Source organism: Carassius auratus, chromosome 43 (assembly GCF_003368295.1).
Source record: "Carassius auratus strain Wakin chromosome 43, ASM336829v1, whole genome shotgun sequence".
Lineage (NCBI taxonomy): Eukaryota > Metazoa > Chordata > Actinopteri > Cypriniformes > Cyprinidae > Carassius > Carassius auratus.
In genome coordinates, this window is record NC_039285.1 from 17,652,809 (window position 1) to 17,667,354 (window position 14,546).

At 38.6% G+C, this 14,546-nt stretch overlaps 1 protein-coding gene across 1 annotated transcript in view; it reads right to left on the reverse strand.

Annotated features, from left to right (window-relative positions):
• LOC113061815 (UPF0606 protein KIAA1549L-like) overlaps positions 1 to 14,546 on the reverse strand; it is a 74,632-nt gene that overhangs the window by 55,719 nt on the left and 4,367 nt on the right. The window contains exons 2-3 of the mRNA XM_026231258.1: positions 3,567 to 3,887; positions 723 to 1,205 (exon numbers count right to left, since the gene is read on the reverse strand). Of these exons, the coding sequence (XP_026087043.1) occupies positions 723 to 1,205; positions 3,567 to 3,887 (804 nt within the window). The remainder of the gene's footprint in view (positions 1 to 722; positions 1,206 to 3,566; positions 3,888 to 14,546) is intronic.

Here is a 14,546-nt window from a genome sequence, read left to right on the forward strand (position 1 = left end):
ACTACTGGTTTCGTCTGGTCAGAGGAGAACTGGCCCCCCAACTGAGCCTGGTTTCTCCCAAGGTTTTTTTCTCCATTCTGTCACCGATGGAGTTTCGGTTCCTTGCCCTCATCTGGGCCCCACATGTCATTGCTGGCTGGGTTCCTGTCCTCAAAAGCGCCCTACCGATTTTTCCATGTAAATCTGTGGTGGAAAGTGGAACTGCAGCACACTCTAACTGAGAGCCATTTCTGCAGTTTTGAGACTGGCCGCTTATTTTTGCATTACTTTATCTCGCTCCAGACCAAGACTATATCAGTCAGCTTCAGCTATATGTGTCTGCATCAGGTCAGTAAGTAGCTGGAATGTATGTTTTTCCTATGTGGAGTAGTGTTTTAAATTTATGAAACTGTTAATCCTGAAGTTGTACTTTTGTCGAAAGCCTTAGTTTCTGTTTGTTTCATGTTCATCTTGAGATGAGACATGATATTTGTTTCGTCACTTAAATTCCTCTACAACTTGTAACATTTTAAATCAACATTCAGAGACAATATTAAGGCAACAATTCTAAAACATTCTGTGTGTGTGTGTGTGCGCGTGTGTAGACTCAGTCTTAAGTAGGAATCAACCCTCTTCTGGTCTTAACTCAGACTTGAATGAGCTGGTCTCGACTACAACACTGTTACACTACAATGATTTTCTGTAATTTCATAAAGATCAGCATTTGATCAGAGCAATCGCACCTGTTTTTATCCACATCTTGTCAGTGATGTTACATCTCAGCATGGAGGCATCAGTAGCAGAAGCTCTTGGAGGAACTAAGGTGCTCCTTGAATGTTCCAACTTAGCGCTCTCTAAGGTGTCAGCAGGAAGGATTTTAGGTGTTGTCTTTGGAGATTCTGTAGTTGTAGTTCTGATTGCTGTCCTAGGTGCTTTGGAGTGTCGTTTAGCAGCAGATGATTGGGTAGTGCTAATCTGATTTGTGGTTTTCCCAAAGGGGATGCTGGTTGTGGTATTGCTGTTAAATATTGTAGGTTGAGATACAATAGTGGTAGTAATGTCTGGTCGTTCTCGTTGTGTGTTCACAGCTGCAGCCGAAGATCTATTGGGTGCAGCAGTGTTTCTCTGCTCAGGTGAATATCTGCTAGAATCACTTGCTTTATGAAGAGGGTCTGCAGCTCTGGATGTGGCCGCAGATGCCTCATGTTTAGATATCCACTCAAACTCTGAAAAAAAAAAAAACGCTTGAGATAAGAGAGGTGTGATGTGACTGTAGGACATCTAAAGAGAATGAAGATATTGAAGGGATGATTATAATGATGGTGATGACTGTGATTGAAACAATAATGGGGATGGTGGTGAGGATAATGTTAACAATGATTTTATGAAGAGTATAAAGGTAAAGTAATAAGGACAGTGATACCTAATGTCAGTAAATAGAGGTATTTGTATGTAAAATGTGGTTCTAACAGAATATACTGTCATTTATTTACATAGCAGGATCTAGAAGAAAGGCATTTTAAGTATGATCAAATGTTTTTTAATCTTCTAAGGCAACGGTCCCCAATCCCCGGGCCGCGGACAGAGACCGGTCCGTACGTCATTTGGTATCGGGCCGCACAAGAAAGAATAATAATTTATATTAAAGCTGCAGTCTGTAACTTTTGGCGCTCGCGTCTGGCGGAAAAACACTGTAGCCGGAGCTACTTCTCTCTGTTTACATCTGTGGCGAGTCACGCAAGTAGCCTACTGTGCTACTCTGCAGCATTGCCAAACCCAACCAGAATAAAATAGTCTGAATATAAACACTTATTATATTTGTACCGTAGTGATTCAGGATAAGACAAAAAAAATGGATTCATGATGTACTTGCTCATTATATATATATTTTTTTACATTTTCAACACAAAACAACAATGATTTGACCAGAAGAGCCGGGAGCGGTGGATTTTTGCAAAACAAATAATAAAGGTTCTAGGTGGAGGTAGAAGTGCGCTGAGCCATAACAATCTTTTATTTTGAAAATAGGATTGATTTAAATCTGTGTTACATCTTAGTCATGTGAAGGTCACAGTTGGTCACAGTTTTTATGTCAGTTGTATCATTTTATTTTGTTGTATTTATCCATCGCACCTTAAAGCCAGGTCCGTGAAGAAATTGTCTGACCTTAAACCGTTCCTTTGTGCTAAAAAGGTTGGGGACCGTTGTTCTAAGGTACATCAAATACTGATTTAATGTGATAAATATGGTTAAATAATGTACATGCCATCATAAAATAAACCAATAAGACCCAGGAAGCACTGGTTTACAGTGATTTTAGAGGCTTTTCTTATATTCACTGTAAACCATGGCTTCATGGGACTTTAACTGGAAAGGTTTAATAATGCAGTAATAATCAATTAATAAGGTCACGTGTGTTTATAGAGTATTTTACAAAAACTTTAAATCTAAATATATTTCCTAATAAATATACAATATAATTATAATGTAATTCAATATATTGTTTCAACCCTGTCCTACAAGAAATCATAACTTTTTTTGTGTGTGTATTTTACAAAAACATTTAAATTTAAAGAAGAATAAAAATTAAGCACAAAGGTCCATAAGCAGATGTGTACTATCTTCAATATATCTATCTATCTATCTATCTATCTATCTATCTATATATATATATATATATATGATAGTTAAAAATTTACTATTGAGATCATAAAAAAAAAATCACATAAATCAGTCACCAATTCGCCAGCACATAAAACAGATACAAACTGTCATAAGATTGTTGAAACATTTTCGTTTCAGATGCTGTGAATAAGTTCATATTGCATGTTTTAACACATATACAAACGTATAAACATTACATATGAAAAGTTGCATGTTTTAAGTTTGATAAGGTATATTATGTTTTATATAAAAAAATACAAGTAGGCCATCTCAGAAAAAATTTTCATCAATAAACTGATCAGCTTTGCCATTAGTCTTTTCTCTAAGTGTGTTTCCAATTAACTTTGTTTGGGTCATTAAAAAAATAATTTACAATACATCAAGAATGTGCTTCAGATTGAGAATGCATGCTTCGGGTTGAACTGCTCTGAAAACGGCATGGTATAGCCTAGATTTTTTTCAGTTTGGAAAATAAATCTTACATTCTGTCAATCTAAAATGGTAATTATTTATTAACAGCTATCAACCATGTCGGTACGTAAATGCGCTGTCAAAATGTATTTATACAGTATAGCGCATTCTTTTTTTTTTTTTTGCGCATGCGGACCTGCAGACTGCTAATGTGCACCCCTGCCTATAAATACAACTAATTATATACACTATTTACACTTAATAAGATACAGAAATGTAGATGTTTGTTAAGGATGTTTACTATGTTTTGGAGGGATGCTCATTTTTAAATCATACCCTATTTACTTAGATATTTTGCTCATGCTTGAATATGTTGTTGATTCAGTTTAAATCAACATTTCCATAATACACTGCCAAGTTTAAGGAACAATTGACCCATGATTGACTAGTCTGTATGAACACAATGAGCTGTAGAAAAATGAGAAAAAAAAACATCCAGGTTGCGAACAAACCTGAGCTGGACGACTGGTTGCTGACCAGCACAGATGATGGCTCCACATGTTCCAAATATACATTTGAAGGCCATTGTGTTTCATTGTAACTTGCAACAACTTTTGACAAGAGTTCAGGAGGCTTTTGTGCCGAGCTGGCAAGTAATGTGAGTATAGAGGAAAATTCAGGTTGTTCCCTGATACCCTTTGACGAGCCTTTGGGATCTGACTGGACTAAAGAAGCTGGATTCCTGTCTGTATGGAAGCTGCCAAACAAATGGGTTGAGGGGGGTGAGGAGGCCACATCCAGAAATAATCCAGAGGCTTCATGAATCAAGTCATCTGAAAAGAGAGAAAGAGAATAATATAAATGTATCCCAGGGCAGTCCAATCTTTTCTTTTCAGAATCACAGTTTTTTCATTTTGTGAAAATCTTTTCTACTCTGTAATTTCAATCTACTATTCAGAAACTGTGTCAGCTCTCAACATGCTTTTGACAATTCAAAAGACTTTTTTTCAACACATCAATAAATATGCTGATGCTGAAAGTACACTGAAAAAAAAAAACAATATTAAGTGAATAACTGAAAGAAACAGATCCATGTCTGTATATCAGATGTGTGCAGGTCTTAAAGGGACAGTAGGCTACATGCTGCCGACTTTAATTAAAAGGGATAGTTTACAATTAAATGGAATTTCTGTCATTGTTTATTCACTCACGTTGTCCCAAACCTATATTAATGTCTTTCTTGTGCTGCACACAAAATAAGATATTTTGAAGAATCTGGATAACCAAACAGTTGGTTCTTCTTCAAAATAGAGTTTACAGTATGTTTAGCAGTATGTTTTACTCATTCAGGTTTACAACAACTTTTTAGTGGGTCAATTAAAAACAAAACACTAACCTATTTAAAGTTAATAAAACATCAAACACAAAGAGAAACATCACACAATACTCTTGACTGAAAAACTTTATTACAGTTGCTTTAAAAGGAATCAATGTATATAGTTAATTAATTTTTTTGAATGCTACTGCTAAATACTATTTTACCTGAAAATAAAACAAATTTTTATTTTTATTTGTATATTATGTGGATTTGTAATGTATATCTTTGTTCTATTTTTTCAGTTATTTATTTATTTTTAATAAAAAAGATAAAATAATGACAGATAAAAATTTTGATCTTCTCCCACTTTGGCCTAAATATCCACCATTCTTTTTCATATTTTGTTACCTTAAAGTAACAGGCTTTGTCTTTATAATAAGGAAATAAGTTTGGCTGCAATGCTCAAATAGCTTGCAAAATAAAATAAAAATAAAAAAATAAAAAAACATGACAAAGAATAGTGATAAAATTATGTAAAAAAAATACATAAATAAATAAAATTGTGACATTTTTGCCATATTGTCCACCCAAACTGTAACAGGGCTGTTCTAGGTGGGGATTGAACCCGGGTCTGTTGGGTCCAAAGTCACTAATTTAATGGATTGAGCTAACTCCCCACTAAATGAATCCAAGAGCAGGGATGATCAAATGGCCAGGATGGTCGTGGGTCTTCAACAAGGCAAAACTTTACTAATAAAGAGTGCAACAAAACAAGAGAAGCTGTGCTTCCAAAAAACAGTGCAAAGAAAAATAGACACAAGGGTCCAAAGACTTAAACTTAAACTTTGACAGACTTAGCTTGCAACAGGTAACATAGGCTCAAGACTGAACAATAAGGCATGGCACAAACACACTTAAATAGGGCAAGACACAGGTGTGAGGCATCAGGCATAATGAGTGATAGTGTTCAGCAGGAGTCTGGTGAGGGTCGCCACCTGCCGACCAGGAGGAAAACAGCAGTCCTGTTAAGGATTCCTTACAGGAGTCTCCCCTCTAAGAACGGCTCCTGACGTTCACTTGGTGGAGTCTTTGGGTGCGACGAAAATCCGTGATGAGCGTAGGGTCCAGAATGTCTCGAGCAGGCACCCATGAGCGCTCCTCTGGGCCGTAACCCTCCCAGTCGACCAGATACTGTACTTTTCCTCTGACCTGACGAGAATCCACCAACCTGTAAGCTGGTTGTCCATCGACAATCCGGGCAGCTGGGGCAGTCCTCTGAGCTGGGGACAGAGAAGAACAAACAACAGGCTTTAGCCGAGAGACATGACATGTTGGGTGAATCCACATGGACCTGGACAGCTGTAGGTGGTAAGCTACTGGATTTATCTTCCTGAGGATCTTAAAAGGACCAATATAATGTGGAGCCAGTTTGCGAGATTCCACCCGCAGAGGCAGATCTCTGGTTGCAAGCCACACCCTCTGACCCGGACAAAGCAATAGTCCCAACCTCCGATGCCGGTTTGCCTGCCTCCGCTGTTGTTGAGTTGCCTTCAGTAAAGCTCTCCGGGCCTTCTTCCAAGCCTGTTGACAACGGCGAACTAGTTGAGCAGCAGCAGGGACACATACCACTGGCTCCTGTCCAGGGAACAAAATGGGAGGGAAACTGTACTGACACTCAAAAGGGGACATGCCTAAGGAAGAATGGTAGAGAGTATTATGTGCAAACTCTGCCCAGATTAATCGAGAGCTCCAAGTGGTCTGATTGTCTGCTGCCAAACATCTCAAAGTCTTCTCGATCTCCTGATTCACCCTCTCTGTCTGCCCATTAGACTGGGGGTGAAAACCAGATGACAGACGGATGTCAGACCCAATGAGATGGCCAAAATCCTTCCAGAACCGGGAGGTGAACTGGGAACCTCTATTGGAGACAATATCCTGGGGGAATCCATTAATCCTGAACACATGCTGCATTAGGAGCTCTGCAGTCTGGCTAGCTGTGGGAAGTTTGGGTAATGGCAGGAGTTGACAGGCTTTAGAAAATCTATCCACCACCACAAGAATGACAGTATTACCTTGGGATTCAGGCAGACCTGTGACATAGTACAGAGATATGTGCGACCAAGGATGTTTAGGGATAGGTAGAGGGTGCAGTAGTCCTTGAGGGTGGGTTCTGAGCTCCTTGTTCTGGGCACACACAGTGCAAGCGGCGACAAAATCACGGACGTCCCTTTGCAACTTTGGCCACCAAAATCTCCTCTGGACGAGCTTGCAAGTTCTAGAGGACCCAGGATGACCAGAGGGGAGGGATGCATGTGCCCACTGCAACACATCAGAATGTAGGCGGTTAGGGACAAAAAGACGTCCTGGTGGACCATTACCTGGATCCGACTGATGCCGTTGGGCCTTCTTAATGGCTGCCTCAATGCCTCACTGGATAGCTGCTATTATTTTGGTGGTGGGAAGGATGGGTTCTGGTCTGGCCTCCTCTTCTGGGGAGTCAAACTGCCTCGAAAGCGCATCTGGTTTTGAGTTCTTGGAACCTGGGCGGTAAGAAAGAACAAAGTCAAACCGGTTAAAAAACAGTGCCCAGCGTGCTTGGCTGGAATTTAGTCTCTTGGCCTCCCGAATGTATGTTAGGTTTCTGTGGTCTGTCCAGATGAGGAACGGGTGCTTGTCCCCTTCCAACCAATGCCTCCACTCCTCCAATGCCACCTTAACTGCCAACAGCTCTCGGTTTCCAATATCATAATTCTTCTCTGCTGCAGTTAGTCGTCGAGACAGATGCATGGGTGAAGCCTGTTGTCGACCCTGGCTCTCTGGGACAAGACTGCCCCTACCCCTACATCAGAAGCGTCAACCTCCACCACAAAGGGCAACTCTGGGTCTGGAAGAGTTAAGATAGGGGCAGATGTAAAGAGTCTCTTCAGCTTGTTAAAAGCTTGATTGGCCTTCTCAGTCCACATGAATGATCGGGCAGACTTCTTGGTGAGTGCGGAGAGAGGTTCTGCAACAGAGCTGAAGTTTCTAATAAATCTTCTATAAAAGTTTGCAAACCCAAGAAAACGTACCTGCTTCACGGAATTAGGTTGAGGCCATTCCTGCACTGCTCACACCTTGCCAGGATCCTTTTGGATGTTGTCCTTGGAAATGATGAAGCCAAGAAATGGGGTTGAGGACACATGAAATTCACTCTTTTCCAACTTGACGAAGAGGCTGTGTTCAAGTAACTGGGAAAGGACCTGTCGAACATGTTAAATGTGTTCTTGGTAGTTGCGTGGGAAAATAAGGATATCGTCAAGGTAGACAAAAACAAACTTGTTCAGCATCTCCCGCAAGACATCATTAATCAGCGCCTGGAAGACAGCTGGGGCATTGACCAGGCCAAAGGGCATTACTCTGTACTCATAGTGGCCCGTCGGGGTGTTAAAAGCGGTCTTCCACTCGTCCCCTTCTCAAATCCTGACCAGATGGTAGGCATTTCGGAGATCTAATTTAGTGAATATGGTGGCACCTTGCAGGATCTCAAATGCAGAGGTCATCAGGGGCAGGGGGTAGCGATTCTTAATGGTGATGCGGTTGAGACCCCTGTAGTCGATGCAAGGCCTGAGGTCACCATCCTTCTTCTCAACAAAGAAAAACTCTGCTCCAGCAAGTGAGGTTAAAGTACGAATAAAACCATTATCCTAGGCTTCCTTGAGGTATTTTTCCATAGCGGTCCTCTCAGGGGCAGAGAGAGAGTAAAGCCTACCTCGCGGTGGGCATGCTCCAGGAACCAAGTCTATGGCACAGTCATATGGTCTGTGAGGGGGAAGGGAGGTGGAGGTGGGATTGAACCCGGGTCTGTTGGGTTCGAAGTCACTGAATTAATGGATTGAGCCAACTCCCCACTAGATGAATCCAAGAGTAGGGATGATCAAATGGCCAGGAGTCGTGGGTCTTCAACAAGGCAAAACTTTACTAATAAAGAGTGCAACAAAACAAGAGAAGCTGTGCTTTCAAAAACAGTACAAAGAAAAATAGACACAAGGGTCCAAATCCCCACCATCATCCCCCACCCCCGGTCCGTGATTGTGCCCTTTGTAACTCCATTTCCCCCTGCCCCTCCAAAGGTCTGTGCATGCCACTGTCTGTTATGTCTGAGGGAGAATTCAGGAGTGCTGGGTTGATTCTCCCCATCTTGAAGGCAATAGTTTTTCAAGTGACATGTTGTGTATTATTGTTAACATGTGGTGCTGTCATGGACTTGGAAATGTAATTTGGATTATGTAACCAAATCTGTTACTCATAATTAGACTAGAGTGCATTTTGTTAATGTAATAAGAGAACAGTTGGTTTTATTTATATTTTTATTTATTTTATATATTTTATGATTACATATTGATTGCCTGTACTATTACTAAAAATTATTTACTAAATTTGTTACTTTAAAATAGCAGTCTGGTAAAAATATTGGCATGGAGCAAGAATCCTGTGTGTACTGACTGACCCTACTGTATATTCAGTCTAGTTTTACTATCAAGGTGTTACTGTGGCCATTGTTGGCCTGCTCTGTTTTCATGGAGTGTTGTGAAATATAGGCTATAATCTATTAATATCAGAGACTCTTTGCTAGCACATGCAGCTCTGAAGTTATTTAGAGTACAGTGGCAGAAAAAGAGTACTTTTTAGACTGAGCATTTTCATTCTGAATGAAAGTGTCTCTTACGTAATGCATTGAACCTTTTCTAACCCCATATAGTTTAAAGTACTGTACATATACAGAAGAACAATACATATACAATAGCATGGACATATTCCAGATCAGATAAACTGAAAGAAACATTATTTTAAATTTAAATGCACATTCCTTGTTGTAATGCATAGCTGCAAAGAAAACAATATAATGATAACTGTAAATGTACAAACTTGGACATGGTTTCATGGTAATATGAATGCAATTTGTTGTCATGAATATAAATACAATAATATATAAATATATTAGTTATATAAAAATATAATTAACATATATTATGTAAATTAACTTTGGGTAATGTTAATTTTACTTTGTGTAACTAATAGGCTAGTTTTTTATAGATTTGTCATCTGGGTTAACACTAAAGTTAAGATGTGTGCCATTTAGAACAATTACTGTAAAACTCTGTTATAAATTATGAAAGCATGTATTGGTTCATGTTTCAGTAACACATATAGTGCCATTGAATTGCTGATCCTCTTTCCATCGCTCACTCTAATACATGCATCAGTTTGCATTGTGATAGAGGTTCCACAACCTGTCAAAACAAAGATTGAGACTCTACTGGCTGATCCCATTTAATAATATAACAAGCAGTGGCAAAGCATGAAACGCACAGAGACCATCTGCATCTCTCACACCCAAACACTAACGCCTCCGCTGGATACCAGCACAGCTCTTCATTTCATGGATGATAATTTCATCAGGACGGACAGAGATGGGCAACATTTCATCTAATCTCATAAAGCTTTTCTGCCTCTTCATGAACAGCAAATTATACTTGCACTTATTCTAAAGACTTCACAAACGACCATTTCCAAAATGCTAAATTTTTTCATTTGAGCAGTAGGAAAGAAAAAAAAAAGATACATGTAGGAATATATCCTACAGTTCTTTGAGAATAAAAGTGAAAATGCCAAACAGTCTGTAATCTCTTTAAATTGTCACAGATAACCCCATTTCAGAGCAACATTCAGAATGTTCTGAGCAGACACTGGTGGTAATCCAATGAAAATCTGCCTTCAGGTCTGTGTAGGTATATGATAATATGTTTTTTTTTTTTTTTTTTTTATCAAATACTAAAAATACAATTCCTATTAATGTGTCAAGCTGGAATATTTATCACCTGAGACTGTTAATGGCAAGATGGTCAAACTTCAGACAAATTTAGTTTTGACTCATTTATCAGCCTGTCACTACTGGTAATTGTGTCGTCTTTTATCAATAGCGATTTAGATCTCTGCCCTATTCAGCCACAGCTTATTGCACCAGCCCCCAATAGTATATATTTATTACTTGTGTTGCTGTTCTATGCTGAAGATGCTGTCAATTTATATCCATTAAGTAAAAAGGCAAAGAATGAATTCTATGTGGGGTATTGTACATCAGCACTTTGGTGTTACACAAATATCTTGAAAAAAGATAAACATTCCTGAGCCACAGGACAGATCATGATGTGTAACCTGATTTACCCCTGCAGTGGCACGAAGGGCAGTGTGTTGTTTATAACCATCTGGGAAGAGGTTTAACAGTTCACAAAAAGACAGCGTCTTATGGGATGAATGTCAGTACAGAAATGTAGATGTGTTGCTTTGATAGCAGTACATCTAGGAAGTGCTGTCATTGAGTTCAAATGGCAAGGTCTGCCCCAGTGGTTTCTTGTGCACTGAAGGTATTCTAATGCTTTCTAAGAAACTTAGTATTGAATTTACTAACCAGTACATTTTATAAATTACAGAAAAAAAAGATCAGTCAAATTTAACTGAAGAAGTGTAGTGTAGTGTTAAAAGATTTGATTCAATCACTTGCAGCTTACATTTTAAATTTGACGATGACCAGACAATAACATTATCAAACACCATTGGTGCTTGTGTACTATAAAGTTTCAATAAAGTTAATAAAACCTTAAAAATGCATACATACTGGTTTAATTCCTAACACTGCTTTAATAGTAAAATATTTTTATTTTATAACCAAATCACACAGTTCAGAGTTATTTATACTGTAATAGTAAAAGTGTTATATAAAGGATTATGACTGGTTAAAAAGAGTAATTTGGAATTCCTCTACACTTCCTAAAGTAAGGGAAGGCATAGTTGATATATATATATCATGCCCTCTATGCTCTCCATGTCAAATGCAGAGAAGTTTATTCATGCATTCATGGTCTCAGGGTTTGATTATTTTATTGCTTTATTGGATGGTTGCTCTGTGCACTTAATCTAGATTTAACACTCACCCGGTGTTACACTCGGTAGATTATTTCAGAGTTTGGGCGCTGAATAGGAAAAGAATCTGACAGTTGATTTTGATATTCTAGGCATTATCAAATGGCCAAAGTTTTGAGATCACAGTGGACGTGAAGGACTATAATGCAATATGAGCTTGCTCAAGTATTGAGTACTGTAGCTAGACCATTCAGAGCTTTATAAGTAATTAGCAAGCTTTTAAAATGTATACATTGTTCAATAGGGCGCTATTATGTCATTGTTCAAGACCAGCTTGAGTTTGTTTAAAGACCCATCTCTTTATCCTGGCATACACATGACACACTATTACATTGTTTACAATTCAAATCAGTTAAAGGATTGTTAGGCTGCATTAATTAGGTCAACTGGAACTCGGAACACTTCCCATAATATCCGATGTACTCACTACATAGTAAGAAGAATGTCATCTACACTAATCTTAGTCTCTTTCATTCTTATTCCAAGGTCACAGTTGCCAGCCAGATCCAGTCCAGATGGTGGATCAGCACCTAGAGATGACCACTACAGCCCTGAATGTCAGCAGAGGCCATGTCCACTAGATGCGCCCCAGAGACAGATCCTCTGTGAAGACCTTGTCACCTCGACAACCATCGGCACAAGACCACAGGAACCAGACAGGTCCTCTGCACCTGTGTTGCAGACTGGAATTAATCCACACAATGGTGGTTTTGTCAGGCCAGAGTAGAACTGGCTCTCCGACTGAGTCTGGTTTCTCCCAATGTTTTTTTCTCCATTTCTGTCACCGATGGAGTTTTGGTTCCTTGCTGCTGTTGACGCTTGATTGATTGCACAGGCACAATGGGAAGAGAGCTGAACTGGACGATGACATCACTGAATGACATTGACTTTTTAATGCCTTTATAGATTAAATCAGTGTAGGTCAAGAGAACACAATTATTTGACGGCACCAAATTATGATCCAAAAATAAACCCTGTACCAACCAACCCAAACTCATGCTATAGATGTTTGGGAGAAAAACAAAAACAGGTCAAACAATGATCAATATCGCTCACAGCACAGTGACCCAGTTAAAGCAAATCTGCACTTTTCAACTGGACACACACACAGGGACGGATTTAGTGAATTGGAGTCCCCAGGAAAAAATATAGGAATGGGATCCTATACATTTTCACACATTTTCTTAGATCAACCTTGAGGTTCCTTTTTTGTTTTGATTCTTGCTGCTGCACAAAGGTGTCCCATAGTTGTATCCAATGATTTTTCATTTTTCAAGTACATGTTAAATATTAAGAGCATGCTCACAGATGAGAACAAAACAGCAATATATGAAGTGGATTAGAGCCCTGCACAGGCCTCAAGTCTATAAAAAAAAAAATTATTGTTTTATTTTTTAACGGCAGACAGTGAATTGATCATAGCCGATGTTTGATCAATTTAGCCTTCTAAAATCATCACAACTTGGCTAAAATCTAATCTTTAGATATAAAACATTTCAAGCATATCACAATGTGGGTTTAAATGTTTAACCTAGATGTTTGTGCGGAGAGTTGAAGCTGAAGCACGCTCTACAAGGCATGTAGGCACCGACATGCATTTTTTTCAAACAGTAGAAACAACTTAATACGCAGTCATTTTTGCTCATATAGGTAAAAGTAATACCTCTTTCTAAACTGTAAATTGGCTAGTTTTATTTGTGTGCACTCAAAATATCAACAAAACATTGTGCTTTTATAAAATAAAGAAAACAAATGCATCTGCCATTTGGGGTTGGAACAGAAGCACTTCACAATGATGAACATAAACTCAGTGAACTGCCTCACAGACCTGATTTTATATATATATATATATAAAGCTTTAAATTACTAGCCTACTTTAAAATGAAATAATTAAAACCAAAAATAGAAACTTTTTCATCATGTAAACTGTGGATTTCTCTTTAAAGGCACATCCAATAAGGCGATGGCGAGTCATTTTTTTTCATCACCATAATTGATTGATATCTAAAATATAAAAATAAGGAAAAGCCTAAAACAGGCCTGATTATAATTTGCATTTTAATTTATAATTCAGTACTAAAAAATAAATAAATACAAAAATTACAATGGCATATTAAGACTATGTAAAACTTTGTCCTGTAATTGTATGGCTGCTTTTTTTTAATGTTGCTCTGCTCTGAAAACCTTAACACGTAAAGGACTTTCTGCAATGCAATTTTGTATGATATGTGAATTATTTATTAGGCTCTTTTTCTTTTTTACCCATGTCATGAATTTGTTGTATTCCCATTTTTTAAATAGCAAACAAATTAGCTGTTGTAGGCTAACCCGATCTCTCTATTTAATATAATATTTGTAAGCAGAAATTGACTTTGGCATTCTAAAATAAAGTACATTCATAATTAATGGCATGGCTGGTTCAGTCGACAGAAATACGGGACACACATAATAACTGCTGAAATGTTTGTGGGGCAAATCTGAGGTCAGTTTGAGTGTTCGTGGTACTCACGGCCGTACACCTGCAGGCGCCACGGACTCAGACGGTTGTCATGGTAAAAAACACTGTAAACTGCAAACGTTCTTTGTGTCAGCGCTTATCACGCAACTCCTTTATGAAAAGCATTTTAGGGGTCTCCTTGGCTTTAGGAGGTCCAAGGCAGTTGCTTACCTTTGCCAATAAGTAGGACCACCCCTGGACATGCACACACATTTTTTTTGTTTGTTTATACTGCACTAAATACATTGTTCAACCTTTCTGCATTTTAATTTTGACATAAATGTATGAATGGTACAATAGGATTGCTACAATGTTGGTGATTCACTGGAGACATTTAGTTCACATTAATTCACAATCTAGAACACCATGATCTCTGGAGATCCTCTTCTAGGACCAACAAACCCCTCATTCAACATCTAAAATCAGACCATGCTGCTGTGAACAATTTTAATACTCCTTTGCATGGGTTGATTTATGTGCGCCTACTGTTTAATATGATCTCAACAAATGATTAGTCCCTAGATTAGGGGACAATGATGTTAGTTATTTCACGCAGCTAACTGATGCATGTGATTGTAAGTTATTGTGTCAGGAAACAGATTTAAGCGTGTTAGGTGTGTTATTAAGAGAGTGCTGCAATCTCGTGTATAGCTGCAGCATCCATCAGCGCGCGCCTACACACTTCACTGCATTACTGCTAGACACTCACGTGCGCTT